This window comes from Oryx dammah, unplaced genomic scaffold, assembly GCF_014754425.2.
Source record: "Oryx dammah isolate SB20612 unplaced genomic scaffold, SCBI_Odam_1.1 HiC_scaffold_29, whole genome shotgun sequence".
Lineage (NCBI taxonomy): Eukaryota > Metazoa > Chordata > Mammalia > Artiodactyla > Bovidae > Oryx > Oryx dammah.
This window is the reverse complement of record NW_024070213.1, coordinates 104,327,620-104,352,293: the sequence shown is the minus strand read 5'-3', so window position 1 is coordinate 104,352,293 and position 24,674 is coordinate 104,327,620. Positions and strand designations below refer to the sequence as shown.

Here is a 24,674-nt window from a genome sequence, read left to right as displayed (position 1 = left end):
TGGGGCCCGCTTCCTTGTTTATAGCCATGTTCTGTCTAGTTCTCCTATGGTAGAAGGGACAGCGGAGCTCTCTGGGGTCTCTTTTATGAGTGCACTACTCCCATTCATGAGGACCCCACATTTATGATGTAAGCACCTCTTAAAGACTCTGCCTCTGCATAGGATCACTTTAGGGGTTAGGCTTTCAACACATGAAAGGGAGGAAGGCATAGACTTTCAGACCATAGCAACAATTTACATATATTTTTTTGAAGATTTTATATAAGACTCAAAAAGTCATAAAAGCAAGAAGTTGAGAACTGAAGTTCTGGATTAGGACATAGAAAGTGCATTGGATTTTGGATGGTGGATCAAGGATTTTGGAATGAGGCATACCCAGCCCTACTGTAGATTACCTCCTTGATCATGCCTTCTGTTAGCCTCTTTGCCCCTCAAATTCTTAATCTGGAGATGATTTTTACTGCCAGAATTCATTTATAATTTCGTAAAATAACTAGCATGTAATAAATACTCATTTGTTGTTTGGCTGCTCAGTCATGTCCAGCCAACTCTTTGCAGTCTCATGGGCTGCAGCCCACCAGATTTCCCTGTCCTTCACCATCTTCTGGAGTTTGCTCAAACTCATGTCCATTGAGTCAGTGCTGTCATCCAACCATCTCATCCTCTGTCATCCCCTTCTCCTCTTGCCTTCAATCTTTCCTAGCATCAGGGTCTTTTCCAACCAGTCAGCTCTTCCCATCAGGTGGCCAAAGTATTAGAGCTTCAGCTTTAGCATCCGTCCTTCCAATGAATATTCAGGGTTGATTTCCTTTGAGATTGACTGATTTGATCTCCTTGCTGTCCAAAAGTCTCTCAAAAGTCTTCTCCAACACCACAGTTCAAAAGCATCAATTCTTTGGTGCTCAGCCTTCTTTATGGTCCAACTTTCACACCCGTACATGATTCCTGGAAAGACCACAAATTTGACTACATGGACCTTTGTCAGCAAAGTAGTATCTCTGCTTTCTATTACACTGTCTTGGTTTGTCATAGCTTTTCTTCCAAGGAGCAAGCTTCCTTTAATTTCATGGCTTCAGTCACCATCTGCAGTGATTTTGGAACTCAAGAAAATAAAGTCTGTCTCTGTTTCCATTGTTTCCCCATCTATTTGCCATGAAGAGATGGGACCGGATACCATGATCTTAGTTTTTTGAATGTTGAGTTTTAAGCCAGCTTTTTACCTCCTCTTTCACCTTCATCAAGAGGCTCTTTAGTTCCTGTTTGTTTTCTGCCATAAGCATGGTGTCATCTGTGTATTTGAGGTTATTAATATTTCTCCCTACAACCTCGATCCTACCTTGTGCTTCATCCAGCCCAGCATTTCACATAAATGTACTCTGCATATAAGTTAAATGCTGAGTAAATTATAATGATTTTAAAATTATAGTGAAAACCATACTAATATCCTGGAGAATGAATAAATTGTATAGAACAATTTTTGAATAAAGTATAAAAAATAAGGGACAGAAATTAGGGGAAAGGGAGATAGAATAAAGATGTAGGAATTAAGAAAAAGAAGAAATCCTTACCTGTCATCATGCAGACAGAAAGACCAGAGAGAAAGGGAATAATTGCTTGTAAGAAGAAGAAGGATTATAAGTGAAAGTAATTAGGAACAAGAGAAGAGTTGGGGACGAGAGAGAGAAGGAGGGAGGGAGGCTGTCTTTCCAGTCTTAGCTATTTCATTCAGTGACTGAATGTACTTGGGAGGTTGTTTGCAATGTGCCTCTGACTACGTAAGACAGTTGTTCCCAAAGTTTGTGTATCCTGCCATTGACTCCTCTGTGCCCCTGTGGACACATTTGTAAGTGCATATCTCCCAAAAGCCCTCAGGAATTTTGTGGAGCACAGTGAAAAGAGTGAGCTCTTCTTAAACAGAGGATGTAAGCTTCCTGACCACCTCTCTCCAGTCTCATTACCACCCACCTTAACATAGTCTCAGAGGCATGTTCCTTTCTGTAGCGACTTGAATGTCTTCCTTTGAGTCCTGCATCTGTCTCATCTCTTTCCTTACAGCTCCCTTGTCTCAGATTACACAACATCCTAGAACAAAATGTGACTACTTCCCCCTGTCTTTAATTAGGTTGTACCGTCATCTAGTTATGGCTTTGTCCTCTTCTTTAGGTGATGAAACTCGGACCGTTTGAAGTCTTAGCATGGTCGTCTTGTCCATACTTGATCTCTATTGAATCTCTTTATTACTTAAATCTGTTAATGGGATCGGGTTGCTTCCCCACTCTATGCCCCCATACCACTCCTCCCCTTTCTCTGATCTCTTCAATTCTTCCCTGGGCCCCCCTCTTTTCCTTCTTTGCCCTTTCTAATTCCCACTCTCCATAATTCCCATCTCATAACTCCCTTGATTTCAAAGCCCTTCTGAAGAGAGTCAGAGGAGAAATAAATGCAGTAGAGCAATCCTGGCCTTCCTGGCCACCTCTCTGGATGAGCACAGAGCCCTGGCCTGCTAATCTGCTAATCTCCTTTGCCCTGGACACCTTTTGTGCCACCTGTCCAATTCAGGCCAGATTCTTGGCCTCTTGCTCATGTAGGGACACATCCAGGGCCTTCCAGCCTCAAACTGAACTGTCCAGATTGATCTCCTGGATGTCCTTTTCCTTGTTTTCTTGGCCCACCTGTTTTCTTAGCCAGTAACTGTGGCACAGTTATCACTCTGGGTCTGTCTCAGTAAACCAGAGCCTTTATTAACTCAGACTGCCAAAGCACAAAAACATGAAGCAGCAAAACTAGAACGGAAGGGAGAGAGAGATTGGTGTGAGAACTGAGAGCAAACCTCACTCAGAAATTTAGCACACCTCTCTTTTGAGAAGCAGAAGAGAAGATTCTCCTCTCTAATTTTAATTCTCCCAGGCATAATGAGCACATGTTAACAAGCAGCCTCTCTTCAGTAGAATCTCTTTCCAAAAGCTAGTATAAATCTTGTGAATTTGGATATTACCCACCCATCTTAACAGAACTTCACTACTCACCTCCCCAGTTAGAAACAGCACAGAAAGGGTTCACTCACCTCTGATCAACTTCACTGACTCTTCTTGTTATAATTACGTGTCATAACCATTATTACAAGTCAAAACCAGTCAGCCCAAATACTTCCGTAGTGCCTTTTATTCTTGTTCCAGTCATCTGAATCTTTGGGAAGAGCCCTCAGGTATAGATAATTGCTTCTGGATGCTAGTAACAGACAATAAAGGACAGAAATGGTATGGACCTAACGGAAGCAGAAGATATTAAGAAGAAGTGACGTGATTACACAGAAAAACTATACACAAATGATCTTCCTGACCCAGATAATCACAATGGTGTGATCACTCACCTAGAGCCAGAGATCTTGAAATGTGAAGTCAAGTGGGCCTTAGGAAGCATCACTACGAACAAAGCTAGTGGAGGTGATGGAATTCCAGTTGAGCTACTTCAAATCCTAAAATATGATGCTATGAAAGTGCCGCTCTCAATATTCCAGCAAATTTGGAAAACTCAGCAGTGGCCACAGGACTGGAAAAGGTCAGTTTTCATTGCAATCCCAAAGAAAGGCAATGCCAAAGAATGCTCAAACTACCACACAGTTGCACTCATCTCACACACTAGTAGCGTATAATGCTCAAAATTCTCCAAGCTAGGCTTCAACAGTACATGAACTGTAAACTTCCAGATGTTCAAGCTGGATTTAGAAAAGGCAGAGGAACCAGAGATCAAATTGCCAACATACATTGGATCCTCGAAAAAGCAAGAGAGTTCCAGAAAAACATCTACTTCTGCTTTATTGACTATGCCAAAACTTTCGACTGTGTGGACCACAACAAACTCTGGAAAATTCTTCAAGAGATGAGAATATCAGACCACCTGACCTGCCTCTTGACAAATCTGTATGCAGGTCAGGAAGCAACAGTTAGAACTGGACGTGGAACAACAGACTGGTTCCAAATAGGAAAAGGAGTATGTCAAGGCTGTATATTGTCACCCTGCTTATTTAACTTCTATGCAGAGTACATCATGAGAAATGCTGGGCTGGAAGAAGCACAAGCTGGACTCAAGATTGGCAGGAGAAATATCAATAACCTCATATATGCAGATGACACCACCCTTATTTGGCAGAATGCGAAGAAGAACTAAGGAAAGAGCCTCTTGATGAAAGTGAAAGAGGAGAGTGAAAAAGCTGGCTTAAAACTCAACATTCAGAGTTTGGTCACCATGGTCACCATGATCTTAGGATCATGACATCTGTTCCCATCACTTCATGGCAAATAGATGGGGAAACAGTGGAAACAGTGACAGACTATATTTTGGGGGGCTCCAAAATCACTGCTGCTGATGGTGACTGCAGCCATGAAATTAAGACACTTACTACTTGGAAGAAAAGTTATGACCAACCTAGACAACATATTAAAAAGCAGAGACATTATCTTGCCAACAAAGGTCCATCTAGTCGATGCTATGGTTTTTTCATTAGTCATGTATGGACTATAAAGAAAGCTTGAGTGCCTGCCATACAATTGATGCTTTTGAACTGTGGTGTTGGAGAAGACTCTTGAGAGTCCCTTGGACTGCAAGGAGATCCAACCAGTCCATCCTAAAGGAGATCAGTCCTGAGTGTTCATCGGAAGGACTGATGTTGAAGCTGAAGCTCTAATACTTTGGTCACCTAATGCAAAGAACTGACTCATTGAAAGAGACCCTGATGCTGGGAAAGATTGAAAGCAGAAGGAGAAGGGGATGATGGAGGATGAATTGGTTGGGTGGCATCCCTGACTCAATGGACATGAGCTTGAGTAAATTCTGGGAGTTGGTGATGGACATGGAGGCCTGGTGTGTTGCAGTCCATGGGTTTGCAGAGAGTTGGACACAACTGAGCGACTGAACTGAACACTTACCTTGTGCCCTTTATGTGTATTTAAATTTGATTATAAGGTGAACAACACTAAGCAATTCACCTCCATCCAGAAATGATGCAGTTTGCTTGTAGTACCTTGCACAGCTCTCTTTTCAAATTTATATACATTTTATAGTTAAACTGTCTTCATAATCTCCCTTTTCCTCTGCTAGATGCAAACTGTTCCAAAATTAAATGATGCATTTATCTTCATATCCCCATATGTTGGGTTGGATACTTTAACCTTCAGCTTGTTATTTTCACAAATGGTTGGAATTATTTCACAGTGCAATAGAATATAATAAATTTTAGACACCTTACATAGTTTGAACTTTTCTGAAATTAAATATCTTGGAAGGTATTAGTATAATTGATGTCTGGATCACTTATATTTCAAGGGAAATTCAAAGGTCTAAAGTCAGGGCCACCATGTTGCTCAAGTACAAGAGGCACATTCACGGAGACATCATTGTGAACGGCACCCTTGTGTATTGTGCACATGTGACCATTCACTGCAGCCTTGCGTAAAATCACTGTGAGGTGAGAGGCTATGAATAGGCAAGCGCCTGATGACCTGGGCTGGATTTTCTAACTTGGTCTGGAAGATAAAGCAGTTAGCCACATAGAGCTATGACGAGGTTAATTCAGTCCTGCCATTGAATATGTCTTTAGTAAATCCCCACTGTGTGCCAGGAATTAAGAGAGTGAGCCAGTGTAATATCTGGGGTAGAGCATTCCAGGCAGAGAGAATGGAAAAAGACCCTGGCGAAGGGTCTTTGTTGCTCTTATGTGTTAGATGAACGGCAGGAGCTTAATATAGATTCAGTGAACAAGAGGGAGAGGAGTAGAAAACAGAGGAGATGAGGTCAGAGAACTGACATAAAGGTTGAGAGCAGAACTCCACGTTAGTCATATCAGGCAGGATAGTCCAGTGTAATGACTTTCAACTTCCCTGAGGCAACTGTAGAATGACAGGATCCCTGACTGCTGTGTTGAGAGTAGCCTGTAGAATCAGGGGCAGAAGTGTAGAGACCCATTAGGAAGCTACTGCTATTATCCAGGGGGAGAGGATGGTTTGAGACAGGGTAGTATCGGAGGTAAGACAGTTCTAGATATATGTTGATAACCTGATGTCCTCTCTAAGGGGAACTATTTTAACAAAAATTCTCTGTTCTAGTTTAAGATTTTAATTTGCCTTTAACCATTTTTAAAGCCTGTGTATAAGTGATTTTTCCTCAAGAGAATTGGATTATCATAGCACTTACTACTAATTGTTTTAGTTCCTTAATTTAGTTGCATTGATCATAAAACTGAGTTTTTCATAATATTTTAGTGAGAAATGACAGTCCCAACTAATCTTGGGAGTTTATATGCAGAACATCTGGAAAGCAGTGTTTGAACCTACAGCTTAAGACCAGCTTAAAATTTATGGGTTTCTACCTTTCAGACAGCTTTTTAAATCCAGGAATTAATGAAAGATTGATCTTCACAGGCTTCTCATATTGATATGTTGGTAAAAATCAACAAAGTAGTTAAATTGTTCAGTGAGACAGTTGTCCAGAGAAGAAGCAGCGTACCTCTAATGCTGAAATAGTTGAATTCAAAACTCTCAACTGCTTTCCCCTTTTCCCCTGTGAGGCTACTTATGTTCTGTATCTGGGCCTCTAGAGAAATCATTCTCTTTTTATTTTCTCCTCTGCCTTTCCCCACTCAAATGTATTTTTTGTTTTATAACTCTTCATCTCTTTGTCTTTCTCCCTTTGATTGGATACAAGGAAATAAGATGATTGTAATTAACTTGGGTAAGACAAATTACAAACCAAAGAAATAATGATAAGGTATGGTAGCACAGTACACCCAGAGAACAAAATGTATTTTACTTAAATTTTTGTGGTTTCTTTATTTGAAATTCTACTCAATTATCATATGCAAAGAATGTGTTTGTCTACTGTATGTGAAAGAGAAGTGATTTCTCAGAGATCTAGCTTGTTAGTGAGGAATGCTGCTGCTGCTGCTGCTAAGTCGCTTCAGTCGTGTCCAATTCTGTGCAACCCCATAGACAGCAGCCCACCAGGCTCCACCATCCCTGGGATTCTCCAGGCAAGAACACTGGAGTGGGTTGCCAATAGAACTCTTAAATCTCCTCATTTTGAGTTTGAGAGAGTAAACTTATATTAGTATTTCTTATTCATATACATTGTATTTCTAGCTGTACATGTATGTAGAACCTGGTCATTATGCTTGTGATGTGAGGGAGGGCATGTCACATGTGGTTGATTTCCAGAAGAGCTCAGTCTTACTGATAGCTAATCACAGACAGGAGTCCAGGGTATGGTGCAAAACATTCATTTTCTTGTTCCCATAAGACAGCTGGCTCTTAAGCTGTGGGCCCTGTACTGGCAGCATCAGTTTTCTGTAGGAACTTCTTAAAAATGCAGATAATAGGCTCTGCCCTAGACCCACTGCATCTGAAATTTTAGGAACAGGACTTAGCTTTCTGTTTTATCAAGTCCTCAAAGTGATTGTGATGCATCCTAAAACTGGAGAACCACAGAGAAAGGCAATCTTTCAGGTCTTACAGATCTCCCAGTGTGGATGGACTCCTCAGAGAGCCTGCCCTCCTCAAGTTTTCTTCCTTTCCTTTCTAGCACCCTTCATTCCCTGCAGTATCCTGACTCAATCTTGTCTCAAAATGAAAGTGGAAGTGTTAGTCGTTCAGTCGTGTCAGACTCTTTGAGAGTCCATGGACTGTAGCCCACCAGGCTCCTCTGTCCATGGGTTCTCCAGGCAAGAATACTGGAGTGGGTAGCATTCCCTTCTCCAGAGGATTTGCCCAACCCAGGGATCGATCCTGGGTCTCCCGCACTGCAGGCAGATTCTTTACCATCTGAGCCACCAGGGAAGCCTCAATCTCAGAGCCCCAGTAGGAGATCCAACTCACCAAGCTTCAGGATCTGGCTCAGTCTTGGTGGGCTCAATGGTCAACCTTTGTATTCTTCAGTGAAGAGTACTTCTAGCTCACTTGCTGGTATCGATCTCTTCTCCTAACACTGATTCAGTGCTTTATTGTGTAAAACATTTTACCTCCAGTAGTAATGAAGACAAGAGGATTGAGATCGCCAGCCTGTCACATATGCTGTAAGTGGGGCAGTCATGGTGGAAAAGTTCTGGTTTATCGCCCCTGTTCCAGTACAGTTAACAATACTATTCTCTTTTACTCTTGTAAATGGTCTAGTTTAGACTGGTAAATTATATTACAGTGAACTTAAACAGTAAGCAATTCTAACACTACTGGAAAGTAGTCAAAGGCTTCACCAAAAAGGAAATGTTTTAGGAAGGAAGGAGTGTTTAGGAAGGAAGTAAAACATGTCCTATTATGCTAGGTGGGCAAGACAGGCAGCCTGGAGACTGGGGCAGGACAAGGCAGAGAAACCATAGAGGCTAAAGAGTTGAGGGCCAAATAAGGATGTGAAGCAGCAGATTACACTAAGGGAAGCAGGATAATTCAGAGTATGGAGCCGAGGTATGGTGGGAGCAATAATAGAGGAAGCTAGTAGAAGAGGAGCAATTAAGGTAGTCATTTAGGAGTAAGAACAAATTTTGTTATTCCCCAATAACATATCAATTTAGGATCTTTGGGTAATTATGTAGAAGAAACCTCATATGTCTTTATTTCTTTATTTATGTTGGTTCTGTGTATTTGAAATGGTTTTTGCTCTATTTTCTATCAATTGTGAGCTCTATTTCAAACAATTGATTACTGTATAACACAGTATAATAATAATATATCAATATTTTCGACTTTGGTTCAGGTTTTCAAATTCACTTAAAAACACCACATGATTCACATTGCCTGATGTTTTATAGCTTTATCGTAGGAGAACACTAACTGGACTACTGAGATCTATGAGGTATTGCGAACAGAACGGAGGGAATTAGGCAGATACTTTTACTCATATGTTGTATTATTATTTTTCTGCATGTTAATATGATGAATGAATCCTCCTGTTAGAAAATTATCATATAGGAATTTTTTCTTTTGGTCACCGTTAACAGTACTATAAATTATGTGTTTCATGTAGTTTTTGGATATTGAAAATGCTACAAAGTCTGTGCTCTGTAGCAAAGCTTACCTAAATTGTAAGGAAATGTTTTTAAATATTTTAAAATTGCCTATTTGATTTTACACAACTAGTTACTCTTTTTTTGTTGTTGATGAACATCAGAGATATGTTCAACATTAGTAGAACTTGAAAGGCTTGCCCTGGTCATTGCATATCAACTGTCCTTTTAGGCCATTGAGTATCATTGTCTTCATCACCTAGACTTCTTATCACTTCTGTCCCTCTGTTTCTGCATGGACAGTATAGATTTCATTTTTTTCCCCCAGAACTAATACATCTCCTTTTCCTTTTACCATCTGGAATAATAAAATAACCTTCATAATTCCATTAATTGTTGCATTTCCCTTCTATTAATACAGAATACATTTTCAGAATTAATAACTGTCTGGGAAAGGAAAAAGAATAATTAATAAATTCCTATATTATCCTTTGTTTAAATATCACATAAGTAATTAGTATATTTATTAATACATTTGGTTAGGTAAATAGGCTTTGAAGATAGGTAGCAATTAATATTATGTTCTAATTTTTAATCTGTAAGAAGCATAACTAACTGAAAAATGAGTTTATCCTGGTATCCTGTACCAAGGCAAATGTGCAGAGATATTACTATTAGTATGCTGCAGATTGTCTATTTTTTGTCCTACTTTATTAAAACCTCATATATTTTAAATTGAATCTCATTTCAACAGGTCTGTAGAGTTAATGTCTGCATGAATTCCTTAAGTAAAACATTTTTCTATGTATCAACATAACTACTTACAACTCTGTTTTCTTAATCATTTTCTGATCCCAAAATTATGTTTGTTATAGGCGCCAAATGTTATATGAAAAACTAAGAAAGTGATATAAAAGGTTTTGTAGAAACAACTAAAGGACCTCCAACTCCTGTCAAAAAGTAGGAATAAAAGCCTAGGCCTGGCTTTACTCACCACTCTTTACCAGTTGAAGTTTAGAAGCCTCACTTAAGTACAAGCAGTTGCTGTGTTTGATTATAAAACCTTAAAGTAGAAAGTTTCCCCTGTATTTTAAGAACTGCCTTTTATGTCAGAAGATAAGTTGTAATATTTACTAGATAAGCAGTAAACAAAGGATTTACCATTTTTAAAGTTTTTCAGTTTCTTTGTATGCCTTAGGATGTGTGAATCATTTTTCCAGCAATATTTCATAGTGTTAAAGTCTTGAACTGTAAGAAAACAGGAATCTCAAAACAAACAAAAATAATAAAATTAAACAACTCTATAAGCCTGTCAATTGCCTGGGTGGTTTCTGTATACCTCTGTCCTCCCTTGATTTGATTTTCATCTGATTATCTGTATCAGATAATGCTTACCATCATTACTTTTGCTGCTAGTAAATCGTTACCTATAGAAAGCAGCCTGTTCTCTCTATGCGTATTTACAGCCTTAAAACTGCTCCCAATTTTTTTCACCTTTCTTTACCTTTACAATATGATTTTGGGGTAGCATCATACAACTGTTCTTGAGAGAGTGTTTTGAAGAATTGTGTGGCTCTATCTGCAATAACTTTAACCTTGCAGAGATGACCTGAAAGTAATCTCAAAAATCTGAATTCGTGAATATTCTAGCATGTTTAGTAGTCAATCTATAAGATAATCCTAAGCCAACCTTTCTTTCTATTCAATAATTTTAGAGTTACTTGAAGTGACGTCGCTCAGTCGTGCCCGACTCTTTGCGACCCCATGGACTGTAGCTTACAAGGCTCCTCTGTCCATGGAATTTTCCAGGCAAGAGTACTGGAGTGGGTCGCCATTTCCTTCTCCAGGGGATCTTCCCGACCCAGGGATCGAACCCAGGTCTCCCACATTGCAGGCAGACACTTTACCGTCTGAGCCACCGGGGAAGCCCTTAGTGTTACTTAGATAAGGAAATAAATCTATCTTAATATGGGTAGCACGGTGCATACGCATCAGAGACAAAAGCTGCTTCAAAGCACCAATAATTAAAAGCAACTCAACTTATTGTCATATATCTTTTTTTCCTACAAAGCAACTCTCACCTTAGAGTCTCAGAGGTTTATAGCTAATAATTAAATTTTACACTAGTGATGCAACATAATGATTATAGTGACTTACATAAGTGAAACAACTAATGTTTAAACCAGTTGATAAGTGGCTTACTGAAATATTTTGCACCTGAGCTATAGATTTAGCACAACTAACATAGTGCTTTAATCTCCACTTTGACCATCAGAAAACGAAAATCTCTCCAGAAATTTTTTTGTTTTGTTATACTTAAAAATATATATATATTTTTACATATTTGTAACATACCTTTAAATTTGTTCATTTTATTTCTTGCTTCAATAATCTATGGAGGATTTTTAAGAAAAAAATGTGTTAATGTAACAGATTTGGTACACTGCAATATTCTGCAGTTAAGGGAAAGGCATGTAAAATATGCCTGAATAATCAGCATGTAGATGTGCGGCACCCATAAATCTTAGCTTTGTGTCACCTTTACCACAGTTCTTAGATTTTTCTCTATAGCAGCTTTAGTTGTCTCACAGGATTATTATTTTCTAGGTTTCTGCTCACTTGACTTCATGCTTTACAGGTCAGTTTCTTCTGGAAGAAGCCCGCCTCATAGAAGCAGCTGAGATGGCAAAAAAAGCAGCTGAGCTGGACAGCACAGAGTTTGATGTTGTCTTCAATGCCGCCCACATGCTCAGGTTAGTTTCTGCTACTGTGCCTGAAAAGACTACACTTAGCTTTAAACCTATTAAATTAATATAATTCATTCAGTTAAACTAATTCCCCGTTTTGTAAGTACCACCTTACACTACATTCCAAAATGAATTATGCTGCTTAAACATGTTAAAATCAGTTGGGTCTATTTAATTCATTATGATTTATATGCCCAGTATATAGGATATATGAGAGTTTAGGATTCTCTGAAAATTGAGACTCTTTCATTAAAAAATTATTATCCATAAAATACAAAAGGAAAACTGCAAAATTGAAATGAATAATTATCTAATTAAATGTCTCCAAGATAGAACATTGTGTCAATTAGTTAACTGCATCTCAGTATTTGTATTTTTTTATTAATTATTTTGAATGTGGCATATGAATACATTTTATTACACTTGATAGTAGAGAGGATTATCAAATAGAAATATATTGAAGGCCTATCAAATTCTCAAATGACCCTATAATTAACACTGTTGTTATGTGTTGAAGTAGTATGTTTTTAGACCTATTTATGCATCTCTTCTCAGAAATATTCTTTTGAAGACTAATTACAATAATTCAAAACAATTAATAGGCATATGAACAGTTTTTTTGTGTCAATATAAAATGAAAGTGAATGCATTAAAGGAGGATGTTTTTAAGAAAGTCGAATGATTTATACAGTTATTCAAAAAGCATTATTTATTCTATTAGCCATATGTACACCCCTTCTCACATGCGGTTCCTTGAAATCCACTCCAAAAGTCTCCATGCAGATGCTTCCTTAGGTAACATTGCCACTATGGCTCAGAGCCTGGCTTCTGGGAAGTTTCTGATTACATAGATCACTCTTACCTGGGAAGAAGAATAACAGAGAATTGGTCCACATTTGGATGATTTTAAAACATGGACTTTTGAGAAAAATAGAGGAACATTTAAAAATAAAAATTTTTTGAGATGAATGTAGATTTGCATGCAGTTTAGAAACAACACAGAGCAATCCCTATACAATTTATCCACTTTCCCCAATGGTGATATCTTGTAGAACTACCATACAGTATCAAAACCAGTATTTTGACATTGATACTAATCTACTGGTTTCCCCAATTTTACTTATACCATTGTGTGTATCTGTATGTGTTTAGTTTTGTGCACTTTCATTACACATATCAGTTTGTGTATCCATCATTCCAGTCAAAATACAGACGATTTGCATCACCACAAGCATCCTGTCCTTTTATAATCACATACCCACCAGGAACCAATATTTAAAGCAAGTTTTATAAATTACTTTGAGATTTTATTTATAATTTGAGATTATTAATGTAACTATATCTTAGTGATTTACTCCTTGGCTTTTAATAAATTTTTAATAAGAAATTCAGAGTCTGAGAGGAAAAAGAATACTGTGAGGTTTCATTTGAATACTCTCATTTCACATTAATGCTTAGCATTCCTAAAGCAGATACTTTCAAAGAGAAATCAGGATTCAATAAAGTATTGGTATATTTTAAAAATATATTGTAACCAGTTTGCAAGAACCTTCAGTGGAAGGATAATTTTTTTAAAAGACAAGTTTAATATGCATGACAAGGTCAGGTGCTGTGATGGGAAGGGGACTTTTTGTTCTTCATGAATAAAACACTATGCTTTTAATCACAAAAAACCATTTACAAGAATGTGCATGCACAAGTTTCTAGATGCTAATTCATCTTAATCATAATAGATACTTTCATCAACAAGGCATTTTGTTACATATTAAATCTGAAATTCAAGGTCTACCAATGTTCATTATAAGAACAATTACAAAAAAGGTCCTTGTTAAATATATCACTTGTAATTTTTCCTTAGTTACTGTAGTACTAGAAACCAGTGGAAAGTTTTGTTATACATTGGCAGCGTGAAAATTCTTAGGGTTTATTTTTCAAAACCTTCCCTCTAGCTTTCTGCAGTATGCATTGCTTATCAAATTGCATTCAGTCAGTGCCTTCCTGTCGTGATTGAGTATGACCACCACAGCCTGCCCATATCCTATTCAGCTTGGTGGCAGCTCCTGTGAATGTGTTTGCTTATTTTTTCAGCTCTGTCAAATTCAAGTATTTCTTGAATGCTTACTGTACAAGCTGAACACCGGCCTCTTCCCTTATTAATCAAGAACATTTCGGGGTTTTCGGAAAAATAATAAGAAAGGCTATTGGTTTTCCCTTGAATGCAGTCTTATCAAAATGGTTAGCTGTCAAGATTTTGCTTATTCAATGTTGCATCTAATATTTCCCTTGGTGATGCCACATTTTGGTAAATTGAGTTTGATGTTAATTTTTCCTCAAGAATGCTTTTCTTTCATAAGATATTTAGGAGACAGAATTGGCAAGGTTTGGTGATGAGTTCAATGTGAGGGAAAGGGCAGAAGTCTCCCTGGCTGTGTCTTGAATTAATGGTTGACCTAAGATCCAAAATCAGCAATTTAAGAAATGTTAGAGTTCAAGACATGATTTGAAGCATCCTCATTCAACTTTCCTTTCCGAGGCTAATTCCCAGTAAGTTGACCCAAGGAATCTATTAATAGACAAAAGCTGCTCATCACAAAAGCCAAAAAGGAAAAGAGGAAGAAAAAAAAAATTATTCCCCCAGAAGAAACTAGATTGGAAGAGCCCATTAAGGGGAAAATCTTTATCTTATTCAGACCTTCAAGAGGCTAGAAAATTTGCAAAATTTCTAACAGACTCATTTTAATTCTCAATAATACATGAAGATCTTTTTCTGTGGAATTAGAACATTTCTAATTAACCCACTCCAGTATTCTTGCCTGGAGAATCCCATGGACAGAGGAGCCTGGCAGGCTACAGTCCATGGGGTTGCAAGAGTCGGACATGACTTAGCAACTCAACCACCACCTCCAATTTCTATTGTCAAGATAATTCACAAGAGTGCTATGTGGTGTGGAAGTATTAATGCTGCTCACCAAATATATTTGGCCTTCTGACTTCAAGAAACATAACGGGACTGCACTTTGCTGACTTCTCCCAGTTGAAGGCCTCCCTGGGTCTTTCTGGGTCACTCAATGTGTGTGAATGTGATGTGTGTTACTTTCAAGCCAATGTAGGAGTCAGTGGAAATACATCCTGAAATAATCAATGGGAGACAAACCTCCCTTCTCACCTGCATTAGATAGGTTAAATGAGTGCAAAATAAATTTTGTCCCTTCACTGAGATTTAAGATGTGTCTATTATTGAAGTGTAATCTAACCTGTCCAAAATGAATGTATCTGTGAAAATAAAATAGGACGTTGAAAAGAGGGGTCATATAACATCAGAAAAATTTACTCAGCGATTAATAGGATCTCTGAATTTATAACTGCAGTGGAGGCAATGTAAAATTCATAGATAGATAATTTAAATAGAAATTATATTTTCCCAGAACTTAATGAAAAACACTAAAGATATGAAAATGATGACTGAAAGGATAAAAGATTGGAGGATAGAATTAGAATGATATATACACAGTAGTTATATACATATATATATATTTGTGTAATTAATATAACATACAACTGTGTACATATAGTTATATATACATGTATAGTATATAGGTAGTGTTTACATATACCTATATACATATAATATGTATACATGTACATGTACACATGTAATAAGTGATACATTTGTCTGTATATATAAGTATGTGTATATAATTATATGCTATTATATGTGGCACAAAAATGAAAAAGTGAAGTGCTAGTCTCTCAGTTGTGTCCAACTCTTTGCAACTCCATAGATTTTAGCCCCCCCAGGGTCCTCGGTCCACAGAATTCTCCAGTCAAAAATACCAGAGTGGATAACCATTCCTTTCTCCAGGGGATATTTCCACCTCAGGCACTGAACCTGGGGCTTCTGCATTGCAGGCAAATATTTTATCATCTGAGGGACCAGAGAAGCCCATATATGTCATATATACACATATAATTGTATTTGTTATATAGATGTTAATGTAAATAGAAAATTTTTGAAGGAGAACCTAGAGCAGATAAACAATTATCAACAGATAGAGAATATTTCCAAGATAGGATGAAGGTCTTTAATCATCATATTAAAAGTCAAATTAATGAAAAGAGATCTACTCCTAAACTTATCTTCTTTTTTGAGTCACTGTTTTTAGTTGCTCACTAAAGAATCCACTCTTGCCAGTTTAAACAGAAACAGGATTTATTGTAGAGAATTCTACAGTCCACAGGCTCTTCTGACAGGATTGAGAGTACTCTACATAACCAGAAATAATTTCTACCACCTAACTTTCCTTGCAGCACAGCAGATTTTAGAATCCAGAGCTCTGTCATCATCACCCACAAGGAACCAAGAAGAGCAAGCACCACATTCATGAGATGATTCTTCTGGGTGCAGCTGCCTCCCCCAACCCCCGCACCCCCAGGGGCCCATTATGCTTACTTCTGAGTTTGACTCTCATGAGGTTGCATCTGATTGATGGAACTTGAGTTCTTTGCTGATAATTTGGCTGGAAGAAAGCTGGAAGATGAGGGAATTTCTGGCTTTTGCCTCGTTTGGGAAGACAGGATCCACATTTTGGCTAATTACTAAATATATTTCCAGGAAGAGTGGTCACAGATGTTGAAGGCCTCACATAATATTAGAACATTGACTACACGTGTTGACATTTTTAGTACTTCAAATAAAATGGAAAAGGAAAAAGTACTGGATGTTTCCAGATGAGAGCATTAAGGAAAAAAAAAAAAAGCAGATTGGTTATCATCAAAGGAAAATATCAAAGGAATTTAAAATACTAAAACTCAGTAGAGCTATGTCTATAGAGTTGTGAAAGGAAAGTATTGAATCAATTATTCTGTTAGAAGCATTTTGTATGAATGGATTTATTCAGCATTCTCCCAGAACTAGAAGCTTGAAAGCACACAAGGATATTTGACACCCGAGAGGAAGTATTGAGATGCTGAAAACAAATTTAGCTTATTCCCAGCATCCATGGGCTGTGATGAAAAGCTTTTTTTCTTTTTCTTTTTTTTTTAATCCACTTATAGGGTAATGAAGGAACAAAAGTAGCATTTATTTAAATACCTCCTGTCTCCCTGACTATATTTTACAGTTTATGTGTCACTTTCTTAATTATAATTGCACATGTATGAAGAAGATATTTATATTCCCATTTTACAGATGAAGATGCTGAAGCTCAATGTTAGTTGTTATTTCTCACGGTTGGTAAAGCTGGGATTTATGCTTAGCATATTCTGGCCAGGTTTAATACTATTTTCACTATCCCTTTGGCTCCATCACATCTTTATAACTGAGCAATTACCTAGAAGCTGTGACTATTGAATTTACTGATGGAAAAGGATTTACAGGGAGTAACAGATTTTCAAATATATAAATCCTAAATAGTAAGATCCTTCCAATATTATTAAATTACCCTTTATGATACATTTTATAAAATAGATTTATAGTCATAGGAGAGTGAACTCCAAGTTTGTACTTAGAGATGTTAAGTTTTTAGACATATCATCTTAGGGTAGTGTCATACTGCTGAGATAACTGCAGTTTCCTTTTTTCCAGGTCTAAGGAGCCAAGTTGTCACTGCTTCCTAAGGTAGTAAGAAAAGCAGAGCTACACTGTACCAACGGGTTCCCAATGTTTCCCTAATTTTTAGAGAGCAGTGTGAATATTTGAGAAGAAATTATCTTTTGGTTTTCATTCTCAAATAATTTTACTGGAAGTGACATAAAATTGAAGTTCTTAAGGGATAAAGGAACAAAGTCAGATTATTTTCTCAGAGCAGATTCTGAATAAATATGCACACATACATACACACATATGTTGGATGTTGGAAATATCTCCAAGGCCCTCTGGGTCATATGCTTTCTTCTTTAATACCTTAGCAAATTATCAAAGACCACTTGAAAAGTTACTGGGTTTTCCATTTATAAATTGTACTTTTCTGACCAATTTTGGTCAAGAGGGGCTTGTTTCAACTAGGTTGTAATGGGTTGTAAGGTCTTTAAAGTAAAGGGGCATGGCAGGGACTCCCCTGCTGCTCCATTGGTTAAGACTTCATGCTTCCATCACAGAGTTCACAGGTTCAAGCCATGATCAGGGAACTGAGATCACACATGCCTCACAGCCAAAAAGTGAAAAATAAATAAATAGGGCCAAGAAAAAAAAAAAAACCTGTTAAAAGAGGCATGGCAGATGAGGTTGAAGGAAGGTAGGCATCTTCCTGCTCCCTGTCTTTCAGACATTAAAGTATGTGTGAATCATGAATCACCAGAGATCGCATGTTCTAGTTAGGGTGTGTAGGTGGTACCTGAGGCTTTACCCTTCCAAAGAAAGTCCCAGGCGACGCTTATGATGTTGGTTCTTGGACCTCTCCTATAAGGAAGTTCTAGCTTGCCTGTCCTTTTGTCATCCCTCTCAACCCAGTCTCTTCACCCAAGCATTTACACCTTAAATATAAGTACTCTATGGAAATATTATAGTGGTCATTATCAATACACATTTCCTCATTTCCTCTATTTTTATGATGTAATCTTTACAGATACAGGCTTAACATGTCCTTAGCTGCCCTGAAAGATTTGAGCCCATTAAAGAATGGGCTGACACTCTTATGGGACATCAAGAAATGTCTAACTTTAAGGAATTATTTTGTAAAACTAAAACATCAACAAAGTCTTTTCTTCTGTTACTGCTACATTTCCGCTTTGCCTCTCTCTCCTTGATGTTTAGCATTGAGATGGATGCCTACAGACCATGAGGCTGCTTTTGGTTTCTTGACTGAGAGTTTTCATTTGAGAATCCTTGATGGTCATTAACAGTTAATTCTAGGAGTTTCATTGCAAGGTTTTTTTTCTGCTCCATTATTTTTACATATATGTGACTCTGATTTTTCTATTTTAAGATTTTCCATACAGTTTTATATCCTTGTTTTATTTCAGTTCTACATCTACTCCTACCATACAATGATCAACTAGAATTAAAATGTGGCTCTGCTTTGAGTAACTTAAAGCTAAATGTAAGTTTAGCAAGTTGGCACAAACCCAGGAAACCTCAGCTTCTGTTTCACTCTACTTTCATGATACAGGGAACAAACAGCTCTCTAGTTTTTTTAAAAAAAAGCTCATAATTTATTCTTGAACATGATCACCAAGACTTTAATAAAATATTGTCTTTTATATGAGTCAAATAGTGATTATTATCCACATTAAATAATTTTAATTCAAAATTGGCCATTCACAAGCATTAATAATTATAGTTAAAGAGAGTCTTCTAAATGCTACTTGAGTTTTTATTTTCTGTATTCTCAAAGAAGTCATTTTAAATTTACCAACTTTCACAGAATATATAAAAATGTAGGTAATTGTAAATAATGCCTTAATTAGATTTTCCTCAAACATTTTACAGTATATGTTGTTGTTTCATAATATAATCGATCCCCAGATTTCTTTTATACATATTTTGTCAGAATATTGAGTCCTAAACCTATGTTCTAGAAGACACTTTTCTGTCATAAAATAATATCAGAAAGAAGAATTAGTAATATGAAATTTATTTCTTTATTTTTAACATATAAGCTTCATAGTCCCTTGTGCAAAAATAGAATTCCATAGTAATCAAATGATGACATTTGTTTGTGACTTTTGTTACTGTTTCAACTCCGAGCCTGTCTTTTCACTGATGGCAGAAAAACTGAATCTAAAGACCAAAAATACAGTTAGCCCAATCCAGTGATTTAAGTCAAGGTTTACTTCACAGTCAAGTTTACAAATACCATCTGGCTTTTTCCACCTCCTATCTTTTCTGGCCCCAAGAGATCACAGGTCAGAGAAAGGGCCTTACATATATGATGGGCAGGAGTTAATAATAAGAAAGGAGCCTCAGTATGAGTCTGCAGTTGATGTCTATTGTTGGCATAGTGATTAACTCTTTATTCGCTAGATAAGGCACATAATGTACTTTCCTGGTGGCTCAATGGTAAAGAATCCACCTGCCAATGCAGGAGACTCAGGAGACAGGGGTTCAGTCCCTGGGTGGGGAGTTTCCCTTGGAGGAGGAAATGACAGCTCACTCTAGTATTCTTGCCTGAAAAATTCCATGGACAAAAGAGTTCGGTGAGCTACTGTCCATGGGGTCACAAAGAGTTGGACAAATCTGAGCACCCATGCCCAGGGGACATAATGCTGACTCAAGGTGACATGTTAGATGAGGACAGTCACCCATCTGGACTTGGTGTACTCTCCGGGTAAGAGTAATTTTTCTTCCTCACTATCTCATTCCTGACTTTTAAAATGTACTATGGCCAGAATACAAGGGTGTCTGCATATAGCCTGGGAGATCTCTTGGCAGAGCCAACTGCTTTCCCTGTTACACATTGTGAGTCTTCTACTTGGACATAATGGGAAACTTAGAGTTCCATTTTCTGTCTAATTGTGATCTCACACACCCCTGCTGCCAAAAGTAGGAGATGGTGGGGTTAAGAAAGTGAGTATCCAAACACTGTTCTTGCTTTTTCTCATTCCCTAGTTCCTTGCCTCCCCCATTTTTGGGAGAGGGTGAAGTTCATAGTGCAAAACATCATATCATGCATTTCACCATTCTCAAACTGTCCTTTGCTCAACTGGGCCTGGTAATTTGGGAGCTAGGGTCATGCAGGAAGTAAAACCTGTCATTGCAAATGTTCTCCATATTTTCACTGTTTCAAATCTCATTTCTTACATTTAAATCATTGCTTTTAAATCATAATAATCAAATAACATGTTTTATTCCTTTCTTAGTATTTGATGTGGGAACTAGTGAGGTCATCTGCCACAGAACAGTGCATCACATGTTCTTCTGATATATCTGATGCTTACAGAGATATCTGCCTGATCTTGTGGTTCATATATTTTGCTTTAGAGTCCTTGATTTCGAGCTCAACCATTTACCAGCTGTGTTAACTTGGGGGAAGTCAACTTCTCTAAACCTAATTTTAATCGTCTTTGAAATGTGGTTAATAATAGCAGTCAGTTCATGGTACTGGTGTAACTGGCGAATGCAATAATCAATTCATGGAATTTTATAAATGATAGAGAATTTAGTGCCCCAGAAAAGAAAGAGTGATCAAAGAAAAAATATGGATATACAGGAAAAATATATTTTATCAGCTTCTTTAAATAGTTTGATCCCAGTAATCCTGGGAACCTGAGTCCTGTAATCAGTCTTTAACAACACTGGTTAAGTTTCTAGACAATATTTACTAGGATCCCCTAAGCAATTAGCAGAATATTGCTAATTTCCTCAATTTTCAAATGTTGATTAATGATTCAATCATTTTAGCAATTAAGATTTATTAAGTACTCCCAAGATGCTTCTTGCAGAGGGGAGTATGCAGTATAGCTTACACCATAAAGTAGACATTGGACAGCTCCTCATGAGTTTTCTTTGTAGAGAGTATAACAAGCATATACATGAAGATTGAGTGGGTAGAGCTGATACAGCTGTTTTTCCCACAGTTTCACATGTGTTGCCATAAATGCCTGATAACTAGTCAGTAAAAGCCATTTAATATTAGAAGCAAAGTCCAAGAGTCAAAATTAGTTTTTACAATTATATAGCAAATATAATAATCTCTACTATTTATCTTTTTTATTAAATGGAATATCATTAATTCTACTTCTGGCTTAATAGACTAAGTCATCTAAACTAGATTTTTCCTTTGCGAATTCAAAAGACTGAAGACAGGGAAGGCTTGATAGACTGATAACCCTTTTAGGGGGAGAAATCTTTTTTAAGTTGCATTGACTATTATTTTAAAGGCATTTTACCCAAAGAATTCCTTAGTTCCACTTTTGATCCTTATCTACCTCATGACTTTGAATGTCCATAAGATGAATATTAATGATAGCCATACACTGGTTTATCTTGCTTCAAAGTGACCTACTTCTTTGTAGTATTAAGTTACTCTAATTTCCTACCTCCATGCCATTTATTTTGCTCTGGAGAAAACCTTTCCAGGGCATGACCTAATGAATTCTGGTTCAGATTTCCAAATAAATCTGAACCAAAGTGATCTTATAATTTGGTTGAGGGTACCTTCATTAAATACCCTAGCGAGAGAATTTTTACAGTTTCATACCAGACTAAAGCACTTTTCGTGACATATTGAAATTGAACTTCAATGTTTATGAGAATATAAATTGCAGCAGCACGTTGTAACATGTCGTGAGTCCAGTAGAGTCTTAGTCAAGGGTTTTTACTTTCTCATAACCCCATTAAAAATAGCAATGTTTCTAATTATTTTTCCTTTAAAAATTAGAAAAATATGTCCTGCTCTCTGGAGAAATGTTGTCCTCACTTATTCCCATAATTTTTATGGTTGCATGGTATATGTCTTTATAGTTTTTATGTGGCCTGACCAAAGTGCAAATTCAATTTTATAGGTATGCCCAGTATGCCTTCTCTTTTAAAGAGAGTAGTAGCTTTCTAGTTGAAAAGGTTAATTTTTGTTTCTTTTCTTTATTCCTGGCCTTTTTACAATCTTCTTATCTCAAAAGCTTCTTCATGTCACAGTTTCAACAGAACACCATTTAATTGCAGGACTCAAGGCATTAACTACTATTGTTCATGTTATAACTGTGCTGTACATATATCTAAAGCTGAATTTGTCTTTTTTCTATAGCGTTTCTTTTCTACCCCATAAATATGCTCACCAGACTGCAGTGCAACCTGCAAGGGCTTCTAACTCTGATTATCTACTATTCTGGAAGGTTTTCTGAAAGGAGCAGGGCATGATCATAAAACGTATTGTTTTCTGTTTGTTTGTTTTTAATATTTTATTCATTTATTTGACTGTACCATGTGGGATGTGATCTCTTAGGTCCCTGTACCAGGGATTGAACCCATGTGCCCTGCTTCAAAGTGCAGAGTCTTAAACACTGGACTGCCAGGGAAATCCTGAACATACCACGTTTTGATGGCTTATTGACTGGACTTCCTGGAAACTCAAGACATTTGATTTCTTCTGTTAACCATTTGGCTGAAGCAATGAGTTTGCTGTGAATTGCAAGGATAGACAATGCACAAACTTACCTGTAAAGTTTAATGTACATCTTATTTGTGTCAGTCACCTGTGACAGTCATGGTATTTTGTGGTAATTAAGAAAAACTGACTGTTGCTATTTGAAGGCTGTGGAAACTGCAGAATTCAAGACAGGCTGGAAGCCTGAATCAACAGGAAATAAGGTAGCCCCAGGCTCTTCCTGGAAAGAAGCGGGACATCCAATAACAAATCTTTACAGGAAGAGTCTGAAAGGACATGGCCCTGTTGTCTCCATCATTGTAAGCAATTCTAACTGTTTCTTCATCTTACAGCCATTTGCTCAGTAATCGAGGTCCTAAGCAAGAATGTCCCTTCAGCTGAGGCTGCATCACGTGCCTAACCCTTGTGGCCAGAGAGCAAAGAGAGGGAGAGGCTGACTTTTTTCTTTTTTTGGTAGACTACAGACATTGAAAGTTTCTTCTCCTGAATTGAAAAGAAAGTAACTTTATAGATAGATACAGATTAAAAAACAAAAAACTGCAAGCATTTATGATTTTCATAAAACAAAAACAGCTAGATAGTAATCTTGACGATTTATTTTTAAAAGTAAGAGTTTTTCTGGGACATAGTATTGAAGCAAGAGAATCTCAACCCTGTAACATATTATCTTGTTTGTCTTGGAAAAGATAAAAGACATTTCTAATTTCTAATGTGTAAATTTACAGTAATATCTGCTGAATAGGATTAGGCTGAGATACTGAGATATTATTTACAATGCCTAAAAGATCATGACAAAGTACATTATTTGTTTTTGTCTCTGAGTCATATCTGATTCTTTCTGTGACCCCATGGACTGTAGCCCTCTAGGATCCTCTGTCCTTGGGATTTCCCAGGAAAGAATACTGGAGTGGGTTTCCACTTCCTTCTCGAAGGAACTTCCCAATCCAGAGATTGAACTCACATCTCCTGAATTGCAGGCAGATTCTTTTACTGCTGAGCCACCCTGGAAGCTCCAGATGTACATTGCATGTATTCAATTTTTAATTATCTTTCTCTGCTTAGTCAGCTTATTATTTGATTGATAGGGCTTGTGGCTCAGCTGGTAAAGAATCTGCTTGCAATGTAGGAGACCTAGGTTTGATTCCTGGGTTGGGAAAATCCCCTGGAGAAAGGAAAGGCTACCCACACCAGTATTCTGGCCTGGACTGTAAAGTCCATGGGGTCTCAAAGAGTCGGACACAACTGAGTGACTTGCACTTTCACTTTGTGATTTTTTTTAAGTTAATATTATTTGGGGTTATGATGAGTCTGTTCATCAGTCTGAAATTTTGAAATAACTAATATAGTTTGATGTTATTCTCTTTAACAGACAAGCTAGCCTCAATGAAGCAGCTGAGAAGTATTATGATCTGGCAGCCAGACTGCGGCCTAATGTAAGTACCTTCCTAATGAGAAGCATTACTCAAAGAGATAGATTCACAATATGTGAGAGTTATAGACATAGAAGCCTTGTGATACTGGGGTTTTTTTCTCTCTGATCTCTTATTTTGAATACATGCTAAATGGCTGATTTAACCATAAAATCTGCCAGTCTCAAGTTTCTTTCTGTTTCCAGAGGTACACATTTCACTGTTTACTAGCCTATGTAAAGCACTGTATATTTTTATCATTTGAATACAGGTTTTAGCAATATTAAATATTCTATGTTTAGATGACTATTAACATAAGTTCTTTGAAAGTATTTTTGCTGTGATATTACATACCTCTGGATTTCCTAACCTCTCACTGATTCTTGCATGTGGTCAAACCTCAAGCTGCGTTCAGTTCAGTTCAGTCGCTCAGTCATGTCTGACTCTTTGCGACCCCATGGTCTGCAGCACACCAGGCCTCCCTGTCCATCAT

General features: G+C 37.3%; 1 protein-coding gene across 1 annotated transcript in view; it reads left to right on the top strand.

Moving 5' to 3' along the window:
• The window catches only part of TMTC2 (transmembrane O-mannosyltransferase targeting cadherins 2), a 434,311-nt gene that overhangs the window by 349,551 nt on the left and 60,086 nt on the right, over positions 1-24,674 (top strand). The window contains exons 10-11 of the mRNA XM_040234484.1: positions 11,625-11,739; positions 24,142-24,205. Of these exons, the coding sequence (XP_040090418.1) occupies positions 11,625-11,739; positions 24,142-24,205 (179 nt within the window). The remainder of the gene's footprint in view (positions 1-11,624; positions 11,740-24,141; positions 24,206-24,674) is intronic.